Source organism: Protopterus annectens, chromosome 9.part0 (genome assembly GCF_019279795.1).
Source record: "Protopterus annectens isolate FY-2018-M chromosome 9.part0, PAN1.0, whole genome shotgun sequence".
Lineage (NCBI taxonomy): Eukaryota > Metazoa > Chordata > Ceratodontiformes > Protopteridae > Protopterus > Protopterus annectens.
In genome coordinates, this window is record NC_056743.1 from 1,941,993,803 (window position 1) to 1,942,019,905 (window position 26,103).

Below are 26,103 nucleotides of genomic sequence, written 5' to 3' on the forward strand. Positions count from 1 at the left end.
TCATCAGACCATAACACATTTTACCACATGCTTTTGGGAGACTTGCTGTATTGTTTTGCAAATTTTAGCCAGGCCTGGATGTCTTTCTGTGTAAGAAAAGGCTTCTATCTTGCAACCCTACCTCATAGCCCAGACATATGGAGAATACGGGAGATTGTTGTCACATGTAGTACACAACCAGTACTTTCCAGAAATTCCTGCAGTTCCTTCAGTGTTGCTGTAGGTCTCTTGGCAGCCTCCCTGACCAGTTTTTGTCTTGTCTTTTCATCAATTTTGGAGGGATGTCCGGTTCTTTGCAACGTCACTGGTGTCCCATATTTTCTCCACTTTTTGATGACTGTCTTCACTGTGTTCCATGGTATATCCAATGCTGTTAATATTTTTTTGTACCCTTCTCCTGACTGATACCTTTCAACAATGAGATCCCTTTGATGCATTGTAAGCTCTCTGTGAACCATGACTGTAGCAGGCAACTGAGTAAATGTCAGGAAAATCCTTCTAGGACAGCTGAACTTTATTTGGGGTTAATCAGAGTCTCTTTAATTGATGGCAGATGTGCACCCAAGAAGACTGAATGCTGTAATTAAATCAAAAGGTGCTTCAATAAAGTATTAGTTTAAGGGTGTGCACACTTATGCAACCAGCTTATTGTACATTTTTTATTTTTTTTTATTTTGTCTCCTAACAGATTTGTTTGTTTTTCAATTTAATTGTATAGGTTATAGGTCACATTAAAGGTGGGAAAAGTTTTGAAATGATTTATTGTGGTGTCATTGTTTTTATATCACAAAAACCTGGCATTTTTACAGGGCTGTGTATACTTTTTATATCCACTGTATATACTGGTTTCACAGACACATATATAAACACACATAAACACACATGCTTACCCAAAGTGGCAGACATGCGCACTTCTCAGAATAATGTAAAGATGTACGTTCCTGTATGGGGAGGGAAGAAATACCCCTCTATTTGTTACTGCAGACTACTCTCACCACTAGTCTAACTCTGTGTACATAGCTTACAACTTATCCAACCTACTCCCAACCCCAGGTGCTCTTCCCCCCCCCCCCTCTCCCATTTCACTTTCACTCTCACATATTTATTTATTTATTATTTATTTACATTTGTTGACCGGAAAAGTCCAACTGGCCGCAGGTCCATTTTCAGCAGAGGCCCGGGGAGAAAAGCTCCACAAATTAAAATATTACAGACATATTTACAGATTAAGAATCCTAGCAATTAAAAAATTACAAACATAGTTACAGATGAAGAACATATTACATTCAGAAGATAACTAGCATCTGTTCTATCCACAAAGTCATAGCAGATATTAACAATTGTTACAATAAGAAGTTACTGCCATATAATAAATAGATAGGCATGGAAGTATCAGAGCTTGCTGTAGCAAAGGTAGTTTGTGGGGTGGAAGAGAGGTAGAGGGTAGATGGAGTGGGAGAAGTTAGAGGGGAGAGTTACAAGGGCATAGCCAGCATGTTTTTAGGTGCGCTTTAAGTAATGCTTTGAACTGGGTGCATGATGGTAGAGAGGTTATTGTGGGGGGGGAGATGTTCCATAATTTGGCTATAGCGCTGGAGAATAGTGCTTCTCCAGCAGTGTTATTGGCTCTAGTAACCTGTAATTGATTTTTGTTGCTGGACCGTAGTGGTCTGGTGGTGAGATAGGGTTGGAGTAGATACTGGAGGGATGGGACCTTTAGAGGATGGTTAACCAGTTTGTGGGCGAGTGTGAGTTGATAACATTGAAGGAGGTGAGGGAGTAGCCAGCCTAGTATAGTAAGTGAGAGACAGTGGTGACTGTGGTAGGATGCCCCGGTGGCGAATTTGGCGATTTTGTTGTAGCAGGTCTCGAGTTTATTTAGATCGCATTGACTTAGGTTGGTATATATTGGAGAGGCATAAAGTAGGGTGGAGATAAGGTGCAAATTTGCAACTGAAATCCTAGCTGCTTTGGTGAGGAGTTGCTTATTTCTGTATAAGGCTCCTAGTTTTTGGTGGACTTTGTTTATGGTCATGGATATGTGAATGTCAAATTTGAGATTGTTGTCTATTTCAACTCCTAGCAATTTGGCGTGATCTGTTGGGTGGATAGTGGTGTTGTCTTTTGCTGTGATGTTAAAGTGAGAGTTGTTTTGAGTATGTTTGGTGGGTTAGAAGATGAGGAGTTTAGTTTTGTTTGGGTTGAGTATTAACTGGGCATCGGATAGCCAAGTTTCAACAGAGGAAAAGCATGCTGTGTGACCTTTTGCAGTTCAGGTAGGGACTGGGCGGAGCAGATGATGGTTGAGTCATCTGCATATTGTATGAGTGTGCCATGTTTGGTGGCAGAGGCTAGATTATTGGTGAAAATAGAGAAGAGTAGGGGTCCAAGGATGGATCCTGGGGGAACACCAATAGAGACAGGTAGTTGTGGAGATCATTTTGCCATACAACCGAATGCTGGTGATCAGACAGGTAACTTTGAAACCAATTGGTGACTGATTGAGAGAATGATAGGTTATTGAGTACAGAGAGGAGTTGTTTGAGTGGGACCATGTCAGATGCTTTAGATAGGTCTAGGAAAGTAGCAGAGGAGAGATGGCCATTGTTTTTATGGTGAAGGATAGTGTTAGTAAAAGAGAGTAAGGCAGTGGTGATGCTATGGTTTGGTCAGAAACCATGTTGAGTATTAGAAAGGAGGTTGTTAGTAAGGAGGTAGTCTGAGATTTGAGAGTGAATGCATCTCTCTAGTATTTTGGAGAGTGGAGATAGAATCGCTTTGGGGCAGTAGTTGGTTAGATCTGTGGAGGGGCCGCCTCTGTGGAGGGGAATGATGTGTGATATTTTCCATAGTGTAGGGACGTAGCATTCTGACAGAAATTGGTTAATCAAGATGGATACTGGGTAGGCTAGGGCGTCAGCTGCAATTTGTAGGAATTCACTTGGGAGGTTGTCTACTGCTAATTTTGTGGGTTTAAGTTTAGTTAAGAGTTTTCTTATGTTGGAGGTAGGAATGGGAGAAAATGAGAAGAGTGTGGGGAGATTACTGGGTGAAGGTGTGGGGTGTAGGGAGAGGGGTTGTGTTGTCTAGCTAGTGATAGTACGGTTTGTGTGAAGTGTTTGTTGAATGAGGTAGCAATATTTTTGGAGGAGTGAGGGATGTTAGGAGGAGGGCTATTGACTTTACCTGGGTGGAGGATGGAGTTTATGGAGGACCAGAACTGTTTGGGGTTGTGTTGGGAGGAGTCTAGGGCAGACTGGTAGTACTGGAATTTATCCTGTTTTATTAGCTTTTTGACTTTATTGCATAGTTCTACAAATTTATGTCTACCTGAGCAGGTTTTGGTTTTGCGCCAGTGTTCCCAGGCTTTAGCTCAGTTTTTCATTTCTGACCTAGTGGTTTTCTGCAGCCATGGGGAGGGTTGGGCTTTGGTTCTGGTAAGTCTTATGGGGGCATGGTTATTTAGGATGCTTAGGAAGGTAGTATTGAAAAACTGGACTGCGTCATCTAGGCTGAGGTAATTTAGAGGGTGCCAGTTACATTCTTTAAGAGATGAGATGAATGTGATTGGGTTAAAGTGTAGTTTTTTACGTATTTGACAGTGGATGACCGGTTTAACTTGGTATAGGTGTTTTATGAGTAGGAATGTTGGGGAATGATCACTGAGGCTATCTGATAGACAGCCTGCTATATAGGACTGGGGAATCTTGCTGACTAGTATCCAATCCAGGGTAGTGTGCTTGTTGGAGTTTTTATTTATTCTGGTTGGTGACTGGACTAGTTGGGTGAAGCCATGAAAGTTTAGATGCTGGGTTGGATGGTTGCCGCAACAGGGTTGCCAATCAATATTGAAGTCACCTAAAATGATGGTCTCTTGAGGGAGATGGTGTGTAGTCCAGCTTAGGAGGTTTTCTAGTGGAGAGATATTCTGGCCAGGTGGGAAGTACCATCCTGTTATGTTGATGGTTTTATTTTGGTTTATTTTCAGGTTGGTATATATTATTTCTTCATTGGCAATTTGGGGAGATGATGAGTTTAGACTCTGGATGTTTAGATGCTGTTTAAATATTATAGCTATACCACCTCCTTTCTTGTTTAGTTGGTCAGTAGTATGTTTTAACCATTAGGGAGGATTTGCTCACTTGTAATCTGAGGTTTTAGCCAAGTTTCTGTCAGGATGATTATATCTGGGGAGTATAAGTCTATGGTGGCATGGAGTTCACAGACATTGTTAGCTATACTTCTGATATTTAGGCTTAGCAGAAGGAGATCATTTGGTTTTCTACTGGCTGGGATTTGGGAGATGTGGTTGTTAGTTTGATTATTAGAAGTGGTGTTGGAGATGGAGGTGCCAGAGTTGGGGTGGATGTATCCACTGAGGGCAAGTTTTGATATGCATGAGGTTATTAGTTTTATCAGTTTGTGAAAGAGTTTGCATTTTAGGGAAACTTTTTGATTGGGTGCAGTTGGTAACAGATGTGGTTGGAGGGTTATTTAACTTGTAGGGATGCATTTAGTTTTAGTATTTTAGTTGATAGAATATGTGGGGGATGCATCGGTATGGTTCTTGAGTTGGTGGGAGAGGAGCAGAGTGAGGGTGAGTCATGAGTGATGGAGTGAATAGTTGTACATTGGAAGTGGTTGAGTGGGGGTATAATGGAGTTTTGGTAAGATGTAAGATATGCAAGGAGAGGGTATGCAAACAGTATAAGTATGGTATGCTTATTCATGTTATCAGAAGAGGAGGGGTAGTAGAGGGAAGATGGTGGATTTAGAGTTGTGAGTAGTGTTGTGGTTGATGGTAAAAATGATGGGAGGGGTTTGTTCTAATAAAGGTAGGACCACTGGGGGTGGGTGGGAATTGGGGGCAGGGTGGGGCGCGAAGCAGGAAGAGACCTGTTAGCTACTCTTAGGAGGAGTTGTGGGCTGGAAAACAATCAGATATCAGTGAATACAGGCTTTTATATAACTTCTGTGCTATGCATTCCTAGTGGGGGAGGAGAGTAGGGACTAATTGCAGGAGGAGTCCTGTGGGAGTGATTGACAGGTCTCTCAACCAGATTCTGGAAGAACATATGTTTTCTTAACTCAAGACGCTGCTCCCTCCCACCCACCCAGCTCTTCTATTACCCACCTCTCTTCTTACCTCTATTTCTAGTCTCTGCCTAGTCATTCTCTTCCTGCCTTCACACTATGGCTACATTTTTCATATCCACTCCTTCTTACCCGTCTTTCTGCCTGCACCTCTGTTACTATTCAACATTCTATAGTCATAATCTTGTAACAACAAGGTACTCTATACCTTTAATCCCAATTGGTGGGAGGATGGCATAATGGTTAAGGTGTTTGCCTTACAAACAGAAGGTGCAGGGTTTGATTCTCACATGGGGTAAGTGGCTAGGCTTAAAAATGGCCTGCAAAGGCAGTTAGCCTAGTACCAGCCTATGAACCTATGAACCTATGAACAGTTCTCTTAGTCCACTGCCTGGTTCCTTTCCGCCACCCCTATTATCGTGCTTTTTTAACTGAATTGCTTTTGCACACATCAGATAAAACCAGAACACATCCTATATTTTTCTTGCTCTTTCTCTAAAAATTGGGGCTGTGAATTCAAACCACCAACATAACGCCTCTAAGAAGACTGTTATCTCTTTCTTTTCCTCATGTATGGTTTATATTCTTGTATGCTATTTTTTCTTTCACTCCCTGCTACACCTCCAAATGGAAACCTATCTACACCTCAGCTGAGTTAGACTCATAAGGTCACCTTGCAAATAAGATATATGATCCTATATATGTGATGATATGCTTGTAAATATACAGACACTGTTTAAATATTTATGTACTGTACAACTTTATGCACTGTGTTTACAAATCATTTACTCTGTAAATACCTACATACTTGAGAAATCTTGCTGATTTTTATAAAACAATAATCTCTGGAACTTTGCTCCTCGGGCCCTGCTGAAAAGGTATTTTGCTAAACCCATTTGGACTTTCCCAGTAAACAAAAACAAAATAAATAAATAGACTTTATGCAGTACTGGTCATCTGACTTATAAGTTATACTCAACACTCTATTTAGTATGGGTGAGGGGTGTTAGGTAAATTTTGTGCTGTATTCTTCATATGAACTGTTTTGTGTAATGCCATGTGGTTTAGAGTGGGAAGTGATGTAAATAATGACAAATGTTCACAGTGTTTAACACACACCTTGCTCCAAAGTGCTTTTTTAGTTTGGAATTTGGGTGACCATGTAATACATATTTATTACCCATACACAGCTTCCTAAAGTGCTTTACTTAATGGAGGAAAGTGAGAAAATGTTTATGAAGTTTGTTTTATGCCCACAGATAGATGGAAAATCCACAAATGTCAGCCATTAAAAAAGGTACTACATGAAGTAAAGCCAGCATGGAGTGCCAAAGTGAGGCTTAATGGTGGAGTAATACGCAGCTTGGGTGATGAAACAAAGGTAAAAAAGCACCCAAGCCCAGTAACATGACAGTTTGTGTGTCTTGTCTACAGGAATTCACAGCACAAAGTATAGTTTTGCTGATGGCATAAATAATGAATGGAATATGAGGAGAAGGTAGGGTTGAAATGACAGAGACTTCTTCAGATAGTACTGGCAACACCCAAAACTTGAGTAGCTAACACTCCAAATAAGATTCTGTTTCAGAGACAAAAGGGAAGACATTACTTTCCTCCAAAAACTGCTACCAAGTAAAAAAATTTACCCATAGGGGCTCAGAAAAGACCAGTCCAGTTATTGAACTGGGTCCATAACTTTTGAATGAAGGCTCATTTGACTGATTTGCAAATGGTCAAACTCAACTGACTGAAAACTCATTTGAGTGAATCACAATTGACAGAAAACTCTAGAAGTCTATAGACAGTATGTGATGGTGTTTTCTGATCATAGCAGTTATTACGGATGTGAATCTAGAAGAGTATGTGTGGATCGGCAGTGACTGTCATCATGTTGTACTCCCAGATCTGTAGATGTTTGTGTTTGTATATCAATACCAGTTCACTGTGTATTGTATTCTGTCTTTCGCTTCTCCATGGATGTGCAACTGTGGAATCAGTATATATGAGTAAAAGGAGTTAGGAGGGCAAAGTCACATTTGGAGTGCAAAAAAAACTTTTTACGGTATATTTGTTGTGCAGAATGTTCTTTATCAATTGCGATTTAGTCAAATGCATTTTCGGTCTGTTACATTCATTGATTTGTAAATGCTCAAATGAGCATTCGATCAAATGTCATGGCTCCTAATTGAATACATGTTTGTCAGACACAAGGGACCTAGCTTATGGGAAAAAAACAGACTGGAAACTTTTAAAAAATGTTCTCAGTTTTTATGTGTTATTTTACAAAAAGAAGGAGACATAGGGACCTGTCAGACTGCTGATCACTGCAGCCTATGATAGATTTGGATTGCATCTACTTGCCATTTCAGTTGCATGTTTTGTGATATGATGGGACCAGAGTGAGGTCTAGCTAACTTTTATGTTTTGTGGTGCATCTCTCCTAGGTCAGACATGGAGACTAGAGCAGCAGCATTCATCATGTGGCATACCCTTGCATTTCTCTGTGTGATTGCCTCATGCCAAGCTACTAACTGTCTGGCAGGTGGAAAACACAAGGATTCTCCAGGCCCTGAACCCCAGTTACAAGAATGCCTGCTATATTCTGAGAGTAAGTATATGAGCACCAAACCTGTGTGTGTTACTGCATTGTTTAATTTGAGTCTCCCTAGGACACGCAATATAAAATCAGCAATCATACTACTCTTAACAATACATAACTGAACTGTCATACTCTCATAGTAAGTATATGAGCACCAAATCTGTGTATTACTGCACAATTTAATTTAAGCTTCCCTAAGACACAGTATGAAGTCAGCAGTTATAATACTCTAACAATATGCAACTATACTCTCAGAGTTAGCCAGCCAGCACTCTTAAGGGCTCTCACAATAATTAGAAACTAAAAAATGGAAAAAAAAATTCCATAAAAATCTTAGTTTATTGTAACATTCAAGCAAAAATAATAAATCTAAACACCAAAAGGTGTATGAAGCATACCGGTTTCAGGTCTATAACGTATGTTTGAAGTTTTATAACTTCTAACATCATAAAATTGAATTTAAATGTTCGAAGTTATAAAACTTCAAACATAAGTACGAAAAAAAAAAACCCCAAAACAAACTGTTGTAGGCAGGGGGGCCATCCCTCCTGCACCCCCACACCCCCCGCTTTTTAAATATATCAAATCCGAGACCGCACTACAGTGCGGTCTTGGAGATGGTATATTTAAAGAGCGGGGGTGTGGGGGGTGCAGGGGGTGCAGGGAGGCTTGCCCCCCTGCTTACACCAGTCAGGTAAGTTCCCTTTTTTTTATCATATGTTCGATGTTTGAAACTTCGAACATTTAATTTCGATTAATTAACGTTCAAAGTTTTCAAACTTCGAGCATACGATATAGATCCATCGGTTTCAGCTAACAGCCTTCATCAGTGCTAATAAAATCCATCAAACCTTCACATATAAATACTGAACTCAATCAGCCCACATGAACAAGAAAATCAGTTGTTCCTAATTGCTCATTAGTTGCAAAAGAATTTTTAAAAGGACACAGAACTTTACAAAAAATTATTATGCAACTTAAAACATAGTTGTCTCATATAACCTGTCATGAATGATGACAAAAAGTTTGAAAATAAATTAATTCCATACCATATTTCAATATTAGTGTAGCTTTTATCCAATGACTCATTTATATCTTATGGTGTTTTTATTTTGAAGGGACATGAGGTCTGATCCACATAAATATTTCTACTACCAATATAAAAAAGATTTTTTTCATAAAGATATTAATAATTGCTCACTGATACCTGGAGAAAATAAAAGCACCTAACCTAATTATCCACTTCTGTTCCTTATAATTTAAAAGGGAATTTAATGCATCCTGAGGCATTTTTTTGTGAAATCCTATCAATAATAGTAAAGGAAAACCTAGCAGTAGAATGTTTCAAACAATGTTTATGCAGAGCATTTGTATACCTAGCACATCTAATATCACTTAAATGTTGTGATATCCTTAACTTAAAGGGACGTGAGGTCTGCCCCACATAAAATGCAGGACAAGAACACTTTGCCATATAGATAACTCAATCTGAACTGCAATTGCCATAAATCAAAATATCAAATACCTTTGAACAATTGGGAGAGGTAAAGGAGCTTAATTTAGGAACAAACTGACAAAAACTACAGTGCCCACAAGGATGGCTTCCCAAATGTTTCCTACCATCCACCCTAACCTGTGTATCAACTGCATTATTTATTTGATTTCTTTTATAATGATTAAACCAGCTCCCCATAGTCTTACCTCTTCTATGTGAGAAATGACATCTAGCAGTCAGAATTTCCTGAAGCTTATTATCTGTAAGCAATACATCCCAATGTCGATGAATAATTTTTTGCGAAAAGTACTGTTACTCCCATAATCACTAAGGAATCTAATAGGTGACCCTTGCAATTTACATTTCACTTGGTACTGTAATGTTTGTTTTCTGCGGATTTTTTTGAACCGCAATTAATGCTCATGTAACAGTCCCCATTCGATAACCCCCTGTCTTGAAACCTAAGCACCATATCTTGGGCTTGCATCTCAAAATCTTCATTAGCTGAACATATCCTCTTAAGCCTTAGAAACTGAGATTGTGGAATGTTTTTAATCATATGTTGCGGATGGCAACTGGTGGCATGCAAGAGAGTATTAAACTGAGGATATTTTCTATATATATAGAGCTGTTCAATGTTCCATCCTCCATAACAGTCACCTGAACATCCAAAAATGTAATGGTATGGGCATGATAGTTCACAGTAAAAGTAATTCCCCATTTACTCTCATTGAGATATTGTACAAATTCCTGCAAATATATCACATCAGAGCACCAGATAAGCTAACAGTCATCTAGATAGCGATGCCATATATCCATGGCATCAAGAAAAATGTAATGTCTACTATCACAGATCAGCCGTTCCTCTATGTAACCTATGAACAAGTCAGCATAGATGGGAGCAAAGGAAGCTCCCATCGCAGTGCCCTTGAGTTGTAAATAACAAGACTCACCAAAATAGAAAACATTCTTCACATGTATATGCTCCATCAGATATAACAAGAAAGGATTAAATCCAGGACTGTATATAGAAGCTTTGGTAAGCCAGTAGTCAAGTGCCACTACCCCACCCCAATGTGGGATGTTTGTATATAAAGCAGAGACATCTAATGTGCATAATAGCCAACCTGGTTCTATCTACATTTCATTAATGATATTAAGGAACTGAGTTGAGTCCTGTATCCGCGAATGCACAAGTATCAATAATGGCTTCAAATATTAGTCATAAAGGAGGATGGGGTTCTGTAAGTGAACCCCTACCAGAAACTATTGGCCTACCCGGAGGTTTAAGATAGTTTTTATGTATTTTTGGTACCATATAAAATATTTGTGTAGTGGGGTTTACCACCGTCAAATGATATCTCACTTCTCTTGAAATGATGCCTTCCTCAAATGCCGATAGTAAAAACTGATTAATTTCTTGTTTGAAGATTGAAGCTGGATCAAGTTGCATCAATTGATAATACCGATGATCCAATAATTGTTGGACAGCCTCATTATTGTACATATCCCAGTTCCAAACTACCACTGCTCCCCCTTAATCAGCCTGATTGATAACAATATTTTGATTTTTACTAAGTTGCTTCAAGGCTGAACGTTGAATACTTGTTAAATTATCTGAATACCTAGGAGTATGTAAACCTTGTGAAAAAAAGTAAATCTTTCAAGACCAGATTTTGAAACATAGCTACATACTTGTTCATGGGAGGCATGAAGGAAGAAGCTCTAAACCTGAATGCATGTGATTCTGAAACAGTATGTGCTTTGTCTGTAAAAAATAATTTCAAATTTATATTTCTGCAAAAGGGTATCACATCCTGTGATTATTGACAGGATTTCACAAAGAAATATGCCTCAGGATGCATTACATTCCCTTTTAAATTATAAGGAATGGAAGTGGATAATTAGGTTAGGTGCTTTATTTTCTCCAGGCATCAAAGAGCAATTATGGATATCTTTATCAAAAAAAACGTTTTTATATTGGTAGTAGAAATATTTATGTGGATCAGACCTTATGTCCCCTCAAAATAAAAACACCATAAGATATAAATGAGTCATTGGATAAAAGCTACACTAATATTGAAATATGGTTGTTGTTGTTGTGTCTTTCAGCTTTTCCTGGTTAGGAATCGCCACAGCGGAACTCCGGTCCGCTAATGATTGGCAGTAGATTTTTATGTGCCGAGTTGCCGGCCCTGACACACAACCTTCAACGAAGGTACGCCCATTCACGCATGTCTTCACACAGAAGATGCTTTAGCTTGAGAATCAAACAGGACAACATCTTACTGTGAGGCGACAATGCTACCGCAGCACCACCACCGCAGTACTATTGAAATATTGTATGGAATTAATTTATGTTCAAACTTTTTGTCATCATTCATGACAGGTTATATGAGACAACTATATTTTAAGTTGCATAATAATTTTTTGTAAAGTTCTGTGTCCTTTTAAAATTTTTTGCAACTAATGAGCAATTAGGAACAACTGATTTCCTTGTTCATGTGGGCTGATTGGGTTCAGAATTTATATGTGAAGGTTTGATGGATTTTATTAGCACTGATGAATGAAGGCTGTTAGCTGAAACTGGTATGCTTCATACACATTTTGGTGTTTGGATTTATTATTTTATCTTGAATGTTACAATAAACTAAGATTTTTATGGAATTTTTACCATTTTTTTGTTTCTAATTATTGTGAGAGCCATTAAGAGTGCTGGCTGGCTTATTTCGTGGATTGATTACATTTTGGGCCTGGCACCTTGCCGTACTTGCGTGGGGGCTGGATTCAGCTAATACTCTGAGTAAGTTTATGAGCCCCAAACCTGTGTTTTACTGCATAATTTAATCCGAGCTACCCTAGAAGACAGATTATAAGATCAGCAATTGTAATACTATAACAATACGTAACTGTACACTCAGAGTAAGTATATGAGCACCAAACATGTATTATCGCATGATTTAATTTGAGTTTCCCTAGGAAACATATTACGAAGTCAGTAATTATAAAACTCTAACAATACATAACTGTACTCTCAGAGTAAGTATATAGGAGATTACTAGGCTAATGGCTCAAGAGCCCTTACAAGCCTAGCCAGTTTTTACTCAATTTTCTATCCATGGGGGAAAAATAACAAGGGTCAGCAAGTGGAGTTTTGATCATTTTTACAGACTTCCTCTGTCCATAAGGGATATGGGTGCCACCCCAGAAGTGAATTTGCAATTTCCCATCCATTGGTCTAGATTGCACTTGAAGATGGTCAGGGAAGCACCAAACCCGTGTATTACTGCACAGTTAATTTGAGCTTCCCCAGGAGACAAAGTATGAAATCAGCATTTATAATGCTTTAATAATAGATAACTATGCTGTCAGAGTAAGTATATGAGCACCAAACCTGTTTATTACTGCACTATTTTATTCAAGCTTCCCTGGGAGACACAGTATGAAATTAACAACTGTAGTTCTCTAACAATATGTAATTGTACTCTGAGGGTACGTATATGAGCACAAAACCCATGTATTACTGCACACATTAATTTGAGCTGCCCTAAGTGACACAGTATGAAATCAGCAATTATAATACTCTAACAATACGTAATTGTACTTTTAGAGTAAGTATGTGAGCACCAAACCTGTGTATTACTGCACTGTTTAATTCGACCTTCCCTAGTGGACACAGTATGAAATCAGGAATTATAAGACTCTAACAGTGTGTAACTGTACTCTGAGAGTAAATGTATGACCACTAAGTGCGTGTAATGGGATACGGTGTAATCCAGGCTTCCTAAGTAATACACACACACGGTATGTATTAGCACCAAAATTATCAGCACCTAATGATACCCTCTTGAGTAATGAGCATTGTGCCTGTTTACTTACACTGTGTATGCCAAGCTTTTATTGTCATCAGACAGTGTGTAACTAAACCATTAGTGTACATGCACTAGCATCAAACCTGCGTACTGCTGCACTGTATAACCCCAGCTCTGGGTGACACACATTGCAAGTAATCAGAATTATAATAATCATCAATGTGTGTAACCCTACTGTGAGAGTAAGTATCTGAACTCTGAGCCTGAGTACTACAGTACTATGACTGATGTGTGTAACCCTACTGTGAGAGTAAGTATCTGAACTCTGAGCCTGAGTACTGCAGTACTATGACTGATGTGTGTAACCCCACTGTGAGAGTAAGTATCTGAACTCTGAGCCTGAGTACTATGACTGATGCATATAGTATGTAATCCAAATTACAGTATGTAGTCCGTAAATGTACTCTGAGAGTAGATGAGCATTGAACCTGTGTATGACCACACTGCATAGCCCTTACCCCCAGACTGGCACAGACTATGTGTACAGCATTGCAGTAATCAATGTGTAACTAAACTCTGAGTGCAAGCATTACATGATCATTAAACCAGTGTACTCCCACATGGTGGAATTTTAACTTTCCCTGTGTATGGCAAACATTGCATGTAATCAGCAGTACAGCAATCAGACAGTATGTAACAATGTGTAACCCAGGCTTCCAGTGGTAGCACACATAGTAAACAATGACTCTTACAGTAATCATAAATCACATAACTGTACCCTGCAGTACATATATGAGCACCAAATGTGTGCAGTGGTATGCTCTGTAAACTTCCCAGACTGGTATACTCTGTAACACAAACTTCCTAGAGTGGCATACTCTGTAACACAAACTTCCCAGAGTGGCATACTCTGTAACACAAACTTCCTAGAGTGGCATACTCTATAACACAAACTTCCCAGAGTGGCATACTCTGTAACACAAACTTCCTAGAGTGGCATACTCTGTAACACAAACTTCCCAGAGTGGCATACTCTGTAACAGAAACTTCCTAGAGTGGTATACTCTGTAACACAAACTTCTTAGTGGCATACTCTGTAACACAAACTTCACAGAGTGGCATACTCTGCAACACAAACTTACCAGACTGACATACTCTGTAACATAAACTTCTTAGTGGCATACTCTGTAACACAGACTTCCTAGAGTGGCATACTCTGTAACACAAACTTCCCAGAGTGGTATACTTTGCAACACAAACTTACCAGACTGGCATACTCTGTAACACAAATTTCCCAGAGTGGCATACTCTGTAACACAAACTTCCCAGAGTGGCATACTCTGTAACAGAAACTTCCTAGAGTGGTATACTCTGTAACACAAACTTCTTAGTGGCATACTCTGTAACACAAACTTCCCAGAGTGGCATACTCTGTAACACAAACTTCCCAGAGTGGCACACTCTGCAACACAAACTTACCAGACTGGCATACTCTGTAACAAAAACCTCCCAGACTGGCATACTCTGTAACACAAACTTCTTACTGGCAAGCTCTGTAACACAAACTTCCCAGAGTGCATACTCTGCAAATCAAACTTACCAGAGTGGTATACCCTGTAACACAAACTTCCCAGATTGGCATACTCTGTAACACAAGCTTCTTAATGGCATACTCTGTAACACAAACTTCCTAGAGTGGCATACTCTGCAACACAAACTTCCCAGAGTGGCAGACTCTAAAACACAAACTTCTTAGTGGCATACTCTGCAACACAAACTTCCCAGAGTGGCATACTCTGTAACACTAACTTCTTAGAGTGGCATACTATGTAACCTTGACTTCCCAGAGTGCAAAGACAAAGCATGAAATATACATGAAAATTAAGTATAGCTTATGCAAGATGCATTGCATGAAAAAAAAAACTTTACTGTGGACCTGATTTGTTAACCCAATTGATCTCACTCCTCAAATGCCCTGTTTTTGGTTGTTTTTCTCCCCTTCTGTCCCTCTGGCCGCTGAGCCCAGTGCACCACATCCTTCACATCAGGTCGATCAACACTTCAGTTACCCCCAGTGCAGTGCCTGAATTTGAAGCTGGGGCCAGCGAGGATCCTAAGGGTGTCATGTGTGGTTGTACTGTCCATCTTATAGCCACTGGATTTATACTTATATGACTTACCCTGTCTCTCCCGTCCCTCCCTTGTAAATCCCAAAATGACAGCCAAGGAGCAGCAGGGGAATGGGGATATACTGCATTTTGCCTCACCTCTACAGCAGCTCATCTATGTCCCCATCCTGAAAACCCATATAAACCAGGGCACATCTAGCTACATTTCCCACCTCTGCCAGAGGTCATAGCAGGAGATACTTCAAGGACAGCCACACTCCCAGAGATGGAAACACCATCCCTCTCTGCCACTCCAGTTGCATGAGCTAGTAATTGAACCTGGGTCAGCTGGGTTGTAGGTAGGGATTCATCCTTGTATGCCACCAGAGCAGCCTAATTAAATCCCCTATTTGTCAAGCAGCACTGGTGATTGCAAGTCCAGCTCACTGAGTAGTAACATTTCAATTTGTATTAGGTAGAACTGCAAGGTGTGCAAACTGGGAGAAGAGGAAACAGTTGCTTTTCCGTAGTACCAACAAGTTCCATTCTTTGTCTATACACTTTTTGAGCTAGCTTATCTCTATGTATGTGTATGTAAATATGTGTGTGTGTGTGTGTGTGTGTGTGTGTGTGTGTGTGTGTGTGTGTGTGTGTGTGTGTGTGTGTATGTATATGTGTGTGTGTGTGTGTGTGTGTGTGTGTGTGTGTGTGTGTATATATATATATATATATATATATATATATATATATATATATGGGTCTATGTTGTTAGATCAAAAGCACACAACATCTCTCTAAAAACATTGAAGCCCATAAAAGCGAAAGAGCACTATATCGAATGTGCACTTTCACAAAAGCCGGTTTTCGTAACCGGCAAAAAACAGACTAACAACTTGTAAAGCCCCCCCACACCCCCCAATTTAATATCCTAACTCGGAGATCGCGCTACAATGGGGAAAAGGGAATATTCTCTAATCCCCACTGTACCGCGATCTCCACAAGAGGTTTGTTAGCTGTACATCAACAGTATATGTCGATGTACAACTAACAAAACATGCAAACAGCATGTTTTCTCCTTTTTTCGGTCTCCTTTAGCGAAAGTGCATATTCGATGTTATGCACTTTCGCTAAAGTGTGTTCGTCAAAGTGCAGTTTGATGAACCGTGCTTTCGACATTCTAACAGAGACCCATATATGTGTGTGTGTGTGTGTGTGTGTGTGTGTGTGTGTGTGTGTGTGTGTGTGTGTGTGTGTGTGTGTGTATACACACACACATATATATATATATATATATATATATATATATATATATATATATATATACACACACACACACACACACACACACACACAAACACGTACACGCACACACAAAAGACCTAGGCAAAGTGGAGGAGTTAGGACACTATTTCAGAAAGACACCAATCTTAACCCTACTATAGCAGCAAAAAGCAGTTTACCTTTATATATTATTATTTATTTATGTATTTATTTATTTAAATGTGTTGACCAGGAGTGTCCGACTGGACATAGGTCCATTTTCAGCGGAGGTCCGGGGAGAAAAGCTCCACAATTAAAATAAACAGACAGTAGTTATACTGGATTACATAGCAATTAACAATATAACATAGCAATTACTTACAACATATTTACAGATGAAGTACATAGTACATCAGTAGACAACTAGAATCTTTATCTGTGAAGTACATAACAGACATTAACAAATGTTACAATAAGAAGTTCCTGCTGTATAATAAGTACTAGGCTTATGAGCATCTGATCTTGCTATAATCAAGGTAGTTAGTGGAGTGGAAAGAAAGGTACTGGTTGGATGGGGAAATATACATATACACACACACACACACATATATATATATATATATATATATATATATATATATATATATATATATATATATATATATATATATATATACACACACACACACACACACACACACACACACAAAAGACCTAGGCAAAGTGGAGGATATTCTTTATCTTTAGATAAAGACTTTAATTTGCTACTCTTTCAAATATCATCAAGGAGCTCTGATGTACTACTAGCCACAATTTACATTCCTCTCTCACATCTTTATATACTGTTGAGGCAACTATTAATTTATTTATTTTTATTTATTTTACATTTGTTTACCAGGAAAGTCCAACTGGATATAGGTTCACTTTCAGCGGAGGCCAGGGGAGAAAAGCTCCAGACATACATTACATGGATACATACAGTGAAACATTACAAAGTGGACATTTGTTCAACAATAGATATACATACATTCAGAATTTTCTAGAACACACACAGGAAATATTAGAAATTATTAACTGTTAAGGGAGAACACAGACATTTTAGCAGTACATGGTTGTGCCAAGTTATCATCCTTACTTTAGTACTTTCCGTTAGGTAAGAGACCTGTAATAAGTTTTCTAATCATTTAATGAATTAGAGTAATACAATGAAAGTTTCTTCATGTAATAAGGTTTTCATTTATAGTTAATGCAACAATGGAACATTCCAAGCATTACATGTAAATAATATTGGGTGATCTTAACATTAATTGGAATGGAGATCAAAAAATATAGCTTACCTGTAGGCTGTCAACCAAGGACTTACCCAGTTAATTAAGGAAGGAACTAGACCCAGCCCAAACTTTAATAAGCATTCTTTAGTGAATATTATTTAATCAATATCCCAAACAAAATAAAAACATTGCAAGTTTTTTTTCCATCTTTCTTAACTATCCCTGTCTCTCTCTCTCTCTCTCTCCCTCTTGGACCTTCGAAGTTCAGAAAATGACTGCACAGATAACATATACTAGAACATTCCATGAACCTTCTGAACGGCCTACTTTTTGAATTGGCTCAGATAGACTGGTATCCACTTTATAGCTGCACTGGCTTTGCTCTTTCTACTTTTTGTAGTTTCCTTTCACCAGTTCAAGATATATTATGCCCACTTAATGGGAGAAGATTTCTGGGAACACTGACTCCTTGGCTGAGATTCGGAAACATTGCTTAAGTGGCCACCTAACACAGAATAGTGCAGCTGCAGTTGCACAACACAGCCTGAAGCTGATTATCATTGTGTTTCACAACACAGTTACACTAATTAGATACTTTAGAAGGACCAGCTTTGCATGATGTAGGCCACTTGACCTAATGAACCCACTAGAGTGCATGAAGCATGCACGTCAGAAAGCGCATTCACCCACTCATTGAAATGCCATGTCAAGCACAGTGAGAGCCTCAATAAAGGGTACCCAGCAAGTTCCTGTTCATTTATTGTAATAGACTGGAAGGAAGTGGCCACACAGGACACTCAGAAAAGGGGAAGTGCAGACAAAGAAGCACACACAAGGATAAGAAGAAGGGAAGATTGATCTGGGACACATGGCCTACTGGATATAATCCTGCCCAGCACAGTGGTGACCATGCTTCAGAGATGCCTCCTCAGAAAAGAAATACATGTCAAAAATATAGGCATTACATAGCAAGTGACAGCAAAGAGGACATTTGTCTGTGGGGTAGAGGCCCAATTTTACTTTTTACCTAGAAAAGAACAGAGAGAAGGTAGCAGGAGGAAGGTATTGGTGAGAATGTGGGCATAGCGATGTTTGTATGCACAGACAAGCAAACACAAGATGGACAAAGGCCACCAGGCAGAATGCTCATTAAATGGGAGGACACATAGGAGAGACAGACAGACACAGAAATAGCAAACTGGTGATGACGAGGATTGGCCCAGCTTATTAAAGTAGTGAAACACAAGGAAGGAGAACAACATGACTGGTGATGGGGGGGGGGGGTCATAGATGACTGTCATGCTGCCTAGTGCAGCACCCATCTACAAGTCAGTCACCTTTGTGCCCTAATGGCTGGGCGTAACACTGGTGGTGACTGGTTGAAGACCTTGCCATTCTAATGGCTGGGCGTAACACTGGTGACCCACTGGTTAAGACCAAGTTGTGGTATGACTCTCTCTGTCATGTAAGGGCACATTCCAGGTGGCCAATGAGGCTGCCCAAATGGTGATTCACCAATAGCAATACCAATACCAGACTTTCCAACTGCTGCCAGATGACATCCTCCAACCCCCCTCCCCCAATGGTGACAAAGAGAGCTCTACAGGTTACAGGTGGAGACTTGGCAGGTGATTTCAAAGCAAGTAGTTGGTGAGGTGGCCACTGCTGCACTACATCCACGGCCATGGCAGAGTCTGCATAGTATAGAAAAGGTTCAGTCTGAGATAAAGAAGCAGATACAAAGGAAAATAATTCACTGATGTGTAATACACTCCATGGTATAACATTCCCTGGATAAGTAAAATGCTGTTGCATTTACAATGCCAAAACAATACCTTCTGCCTAACCTATCGCCTTGTCTTTATGTCATGTGAATAGTGCATGAATGCAGGCAGTGACCACATTTGCCATGAAAGCTGACCAAAGAGCCCCTTCCTGCCACATGTGCCAAAGGAGGTTACAGTTAGGTGGCAAACATAGACTACTGGATACAATCCTGTCTGGTACAATGATGACCACATTTCAGGGATACCACTACAGAAAAGAAATACAAGTCAGAAATATGGGCATTAGGCTCCAGGTGACGGTAAAGCAACAAGACATGGGAGAGCCAGCAGTACAAGGCAAACAGTAGCCTGTCAAATGAGTCTCCACGGTTTGCGTGATATATCTGGCAGTGGCAGGTGGTCTGCATGATATATGTAGCAGTGGCAGGTGGTCTGCAGGTGACTTTGATAGGAAAGTGGAAGAATGTTACTTGGCAGGCAGACCGGTCCACCCTGTAAGAATGCCAACAGTCACGGTGATGTAGACAGGCAAGCACTCAGGTGTACTGTAGTAATTGACACTAGGCAAGGCTGTGAAACACCCACCATCAGGCCAGTTATCATTTATCATGCCCCTGGGGCACTTTCCAGAGGTAAGATGAGTGGTAGATTAGGTCAGGTGCCAAGATATATGTATCAGTAGGCATATCACAGCTGGGCGGCCACGGTGGTGCAGCGGTTAGTGTTGTCGCCTCACAGCAAGAGGTTCTCCGGTTCGATCCTTGGCTGGGGTGCCTTCTGTGCGGAGTCTGCATGTCCTCCCTGTAGTCGCATGGGTTTTCTCCAGGTGCTCCGGTTTCCTCCCACATCCCAAAGACATGCAGTAGGTGGATTGGATACTCTAAATTGGCCCTAGGTGTGAGTGTGTGTGTGCCTTCTGTGGAAGGTTGGGAGCCGGGCTGGCAACTTGTCACTGTAAAAATTCCAATGCCACTCATGTGTGCGAACAGATGATCCACTGTGGTGACCCCTAACCGGGAAAAGCCGAAAGAAGAAGAAGGCATATCACAGCTGTGTGGCAGTGTTTACACTAAGTAGCAGCACTGAAAAAATAATCATACTGCTTTGTAAGATATACACACCTGTAATATCACTCACAGATATATATATATATATATATATATATATATATATATATATATATATATATATATATATATGTCTCAAACAGATGCCATATGCTGCCCGGTTAAAGAAACTCCAGCTCTACTCAGTAGCATACCGCCTGCTCAGAGGCGATCTGTGCCTGACGTATAAAGCCATGTCCAACCCGGAATTAATGGACATGCTGCACCTCAGAAAATCCAAATCCCATTGAGCTACACTCGAGAGACTTGAACCTCAGCACTGAAATAAATAGGACATGCTGGAGGGACAGATTCATAACCCAGAGACTCCCTTCACTCTGGAATAAAATCCCAGTCCAGGTTAGGCAGAGTCCCTCATTGACTCTCTTCAAGAGGAATCTTGATGAGTGGATGGAAGATCGTAGGTTTACCCCGGGTATCACTTCTGTGTCACTGTTAGACAGAGGCACAGTATACTAACCTCGAAAAAGGGCATAGCAAAATTCATTTAAAATGGGTGGCGAAAGCCAAACACACTCTGGCTAGGCTTATAAATGCCCTAGGGCAGATAGCCTAGTATGAGCCTATGAACCTACACACACACGCACATACCCCTGTACCTTGAGGGATAGTTTATAACTCCAGCAGATTTGCCAGCAATTGAAAAACATAAAAGGAGAGATGTCCCAGATGTCCATGACTCGTGCAGAATAGTTATGTCTAAATAATCACAGCTGACTAATTATCCTGAGCTTGTACTGTAAAACTGTAGTGCACCTTCCCTAATTTCTCTTTCCCATTGACTAAGAAGGCCGCAGTGACACCTCGGTAGGTTGCTGTACCCTTCCAATCGGCTACGAAAGCCACAGTGACACCTTGGTAAGTTGCTGTACCCTCCCCATTGGCTAAAAAGGCCACAGTGACACCTCAGTAGGTTGCTGTACCCTTCCCATTGGCTAAGAAGGCTGCAGTGACACCTCAGTAAGTTGCTGTACCCTCCCCATTGGCTAAAAAGGCCACAGTGACACCTTGGTAGGTTGCTGTACCCTTCCCATTGGCTAAGAAGGCTACAGTGGCACATCAGTAGCTGGCTGTACCCCGCCCATTGGCTAAGAAGGCCACAGTGACAACTCAGTAGGTGTCTGTAAACTTCCCGTTGGCTAACAAGTACACAGTGACAACTCAGTAGGTTGCTGTACCCTTCCCATTGGCTAAGAAGGCTCACCAGTACTAATGATAATTATGAAACTGCTAGGCTGTGTGCATTATTAAGGACCTTGGCTCCATTCTATACTCATGAGCCAATGTGCTGAAGTACTATCCTTTTAAAACAGATTTGCATATGTCCTACATTGCCTTGATAAAGAGAGACTTGCAAATGTTTTTGTACATGATTAAAGAATCTAAAATGTAACCCTAAGGTCAGGAGTGACTTGCATATGGTTTTCTTCTGCTGAGGAATGTTCCTGAGTGATGTTTAAGGCATCTTTACTGTGTTACCATGTGGTCCATAGTAGGAACAAGGAATGCTGGTATAACTGATGGCAGATCCTAGTGCAGGATGTGGAAATAACATAATTACTTGCAGTAGCCCTTAGCCACAGTCTAAAGTATCAAAACTGGGCTGTTTCCAGTCCAGTCGCCAACCAGGATAAATAAAAACTCCAGCAAGCACACTACCCTGGATTGGATACTAGTCAGTAAGAGCCCCCAGTCATATATAACAGGCTGCTTATCAGATAGCCTCAGTGATCACTCCCCAACATTCCTATTCAAAAAATACCTATACCAAGCTAAACCTGTCATGTACCGTCAAATACGTAAAAAACTAAACTTTAACCCACTCACATTCATATCATCCCTCAAAGAATGTAACTGGCATCCTCTAAAGTACCTCAGTCTAGATGACGCAGTTGAATTTTGTAATACTACCTTCCTGAACATCCTTAATTACCATGCCCCCATAAGATTTTCCAGAACCAAAGCACAACCCTCCCCATAGTTACAGAAAACCACTAACTCAGAAATGAAAAACAGGGATAAAGCCTGGGAGCACTGACGCAGAACCAAAATCCCCTCAACTAGACAGAAATTCCTAGAACTACGCAATAGAGTCAAAACGTTAATAAAACAGGACAAATTCCAATACTACCAGTCTGCCCTAGACTCTTCACAACACAGCCCCAAACAATTCTGGTCCTCCATTAACTCCATCCTCCACCCAGGTAAAGTCACTACCCCTCCTCCTAACATCCCTCACTCCTCAGAAAATATTGCTACCTCATTCAACACACACTTCACCCAAACCATACTATCACTAGCTAAACAAAACAACCACCTCCCCTCCAACCCACACCTTCAACTAGTAATCTTCCCACTGCCTTCTCTTTTTCTCCTGTACCTACCTCCAACATAAAAAAACTCTTAACTAAACTTAAACCCACCAAATTAGCAGCAGACAACCTCCCAAGTGAATACCTACAAATTGCAGCTGATGCTCTGGCCTACCCAGTATCCATCTTGATTAACCGATCTCTGTCAGAAAGTTACGTTCCCACACTGTGGAAAGTATCACATATAATTCCCCTCCACAGAACTAACCAATTACCGCCCCATAGCTATTCTCTCTCCACTCTCCAAAATACTAGAGAGATGCATACACTCTCAGGTCTCAGACTACCTCCTTACTAACAACCTCCTTTCCAGTACTCAGCATGGTTTCCGACCAAACCATAGCACCACCACTGCCTTACTCTCCTTTACTAACACTATGCTTCATTATAAAAACAATGGCTATCTCTCCTCTGCTACTTTCCTAGACCTAACTAAAGCATCTGACATGGTCCCACACAAACAACTTATCTGTCCTCAATAACCTATCCTTCTCACAATCAGTCACCAACTGGTTTCAGAGTTACCTGTCTGACCGCCAACAATCTGTTGTATGGCAGAATGACATATCTCCCCAACTACCTGTCTCCATAGGGGTTCCCCAAGGATCCATCCTTGGACCCCTACTTTTCTCTATTTACACCAATAATCTAGCCTCTGCCACCAAACATGGCACACTCATACAATACGCAGATGACTCAACCATCATCTGCTCAGCCCAGTCCCTACCAAAACTGCAAAAAGTCACACAGGAAGCCATTTCCTCTGTTGAAACTTGGTTATCCGATGGCCAATTAATAGTCAACCCAAACAAAACTAAACTACTCATCTTCCAACCCACCAAACATACTCAAAACAACTCTCACTTTAACATCACAGCAAAAGACAACACCACTATATACCCAACTGAACACACCAAATTGCTAGGAGTGGAAATAGACAATAAACTAAAATTTGACATTCACATATCCATGATCATAAAAAAAGTCCACAAAAAACTAGGAGCATTATACAGAAATAAGCAATTTCTCACCAAAGCAGCAAATATTTCAATAGCAAATTCCCACCTTATCTCCACCCTACTTTATGCCTCTCCAATATATACCAACCTAAAGCAATGCAATCTAAACAAGCTAGAGACCTGCTACAACAAAATTGCCAATTTCGCCACAGGGGCATCCTACCGTAGTCACCACTGTCTCTCACTTGCTGAACTGGGCTGGCTTGAACTCCCTCACCTCCTTCAGTGGTATCAACTCTCACTCGCCCACAAACTAGTAAACCATCCATTAAATGTCCCATCCCTCCAGAATCTACTTCAACCCTATCACACCACCAGACCACTAAGATCCAGCAACAAAAATCACTTGCAGATCACTAAAGCCAATAACTCTGCTGGTGAAGCACTATTCTCTTGCACCATAGCCAAATTATGGAACTCCCTTCCACCCACAATTACCTCCATACCATCATGCACCCACTTACTAAAAGTGCACCTAAAAACATGATGGCTATGCCCTTGCAACTCCCACTCTAATATCATCCACCCCATCCAACCACTACCTTTCTTTTCACTCCACTAACTACCTTGATTATAGCAAGCTTAGATGCTCATAAGCCTAGTACTTATTATACAACAGGAACGTCTCATTGTAACATTTGTTAATGTCTGTTATGTACTTCACAGATAAAGATTCTAGTTGTCTACTGATGTACTATGTTCTTTATCTGTAAATGTGTTGTAAGTAATTGCTATGTTAAATTGTTAATCGCTATGTAATCCAATGTAACTACTGTCTGTTTATTTTAAATGTGGAGCTTTTCTCCCCGGGCCTCCGCTGAAAATGGACCTACGTCCAGTCGGACACTCCCGATCAACAAATTTAAATAAATAAATAAAATAAATAAATTTCCAAAGCTAGCTTCTTCAAAACCTTCATTTTAACAGTGACTGGTACCTGAACTGTACTCTTTAGTGTTTAATAAAAGTGAAAGTGCACATATAAGAACTGCTGTTTTTCACATAGATTTATGGTAATTTCCAGGAAATACAGTATCCTTGTGCAGCCATGAAGAAATCAAACTTGTATATGCTGAGGAATGACTTAATGGACTAAGGATGAACAGTTACATGTATTAGAAAAAGCGTGCTGTAAAAATCATCTAATCTCACTTTTTGATACCTAGAGCTTGAACGGCCAGATCTTAATTTGAAAGCACATCCACTCATGCATGAATCATGCCATCCCAAACAGAATCAAGATGCACTCCTCCAAAAAAAGAAGCCAATCTGGTGGTCCCCTGCCATAAACAAACTTTACAATAAAAGGAAGAAACTGTTGCAGAAAAGAGGAAAATCCCAGGATGCAAAAAACTCCCTTACCAGCCTCAGTAAGAAGCTGAGATCCCTCATAAAATCCTCCAAAGCTAGTTACAAAAATAAAATTGCCAAAGATTCCAAAGACAACCACAAGGCATTCTATAACTATGCCAAGAATCTAAATGGCAATGCTCAGATCTCCTTTGAGCTACAACAGAATGGCATTAAATATACTGATCCCAAGGATATTGCCAATATCCTGGCAGATCGATTCAGTGCCAAATTCACCCCCCCTCTCACCCCCTAAATGGCCCATCTCAATACTGGAAGATTGCCAAATTCCGGTAATAATGGCCACACAGGTAAAAAACGCACTCTGCAAAGCTAAGAATACAGCATCCAAGGGACCAGATGACATCCCAGGCTGTGTACTACATGAACTACAAAATGAACTGGCACCTCACCTAAGTGTCATGTTTAATCATACCCTCATCTCAGGCTTCATGCCCACTGAGTGGCGCACAGCTACAGTTATCCCACTCCACAAGGGGGGATCCACCTTGGATCCCGGGAACTACTGCCCCATCAGTCTGATGAGCCTGATCTGCAAGGCCGTGGAACGTATTATCATGGAACTTATAAACAAAGACATTGACAACCTTAAAACACTGGACCCCACCCAGTTTGGGTTCATGAAGGGCCGATCTTGTCTCCTGAACCTGACTGACTTCTTTGAATCAGTCTCCAGAGCCATGGACAAGGGTAAGGCAGTCCACACAGCCTATCTGGACCTCGCAAAGGCCTTTGACACCATCCCCCACTCTGGAATCATAGATAAACTTACTAAGCTGGGCATTAAT

General features: G+C 40.4%; 1 protein-coding gene across 1 annotated transcript in view; it reads left to right on the top strand.

The window, feature by feature from the left end:
• Nucleotides 1-26,103, top strand: part of RTBDN (retbindin) — a 431,720-nt gene that overhangs the window by 137,448 nt on the left and 268,169 nt on the right. Inside the window, exon 2 of the mRNA XM_044084748.1 lies at nucleotides 7,539-7,702. Within this exon, the coding sequence (XP_043940683.1) occupies nucleotides 7,546-7,702 (157 nt within the window). The 5' untranslated portion in view covers nucleotides 7,539-7,545. The remainder of the gene's footprint in view (nucleotides 1-7,538; nucleotides 7,703-26,103) is intronic.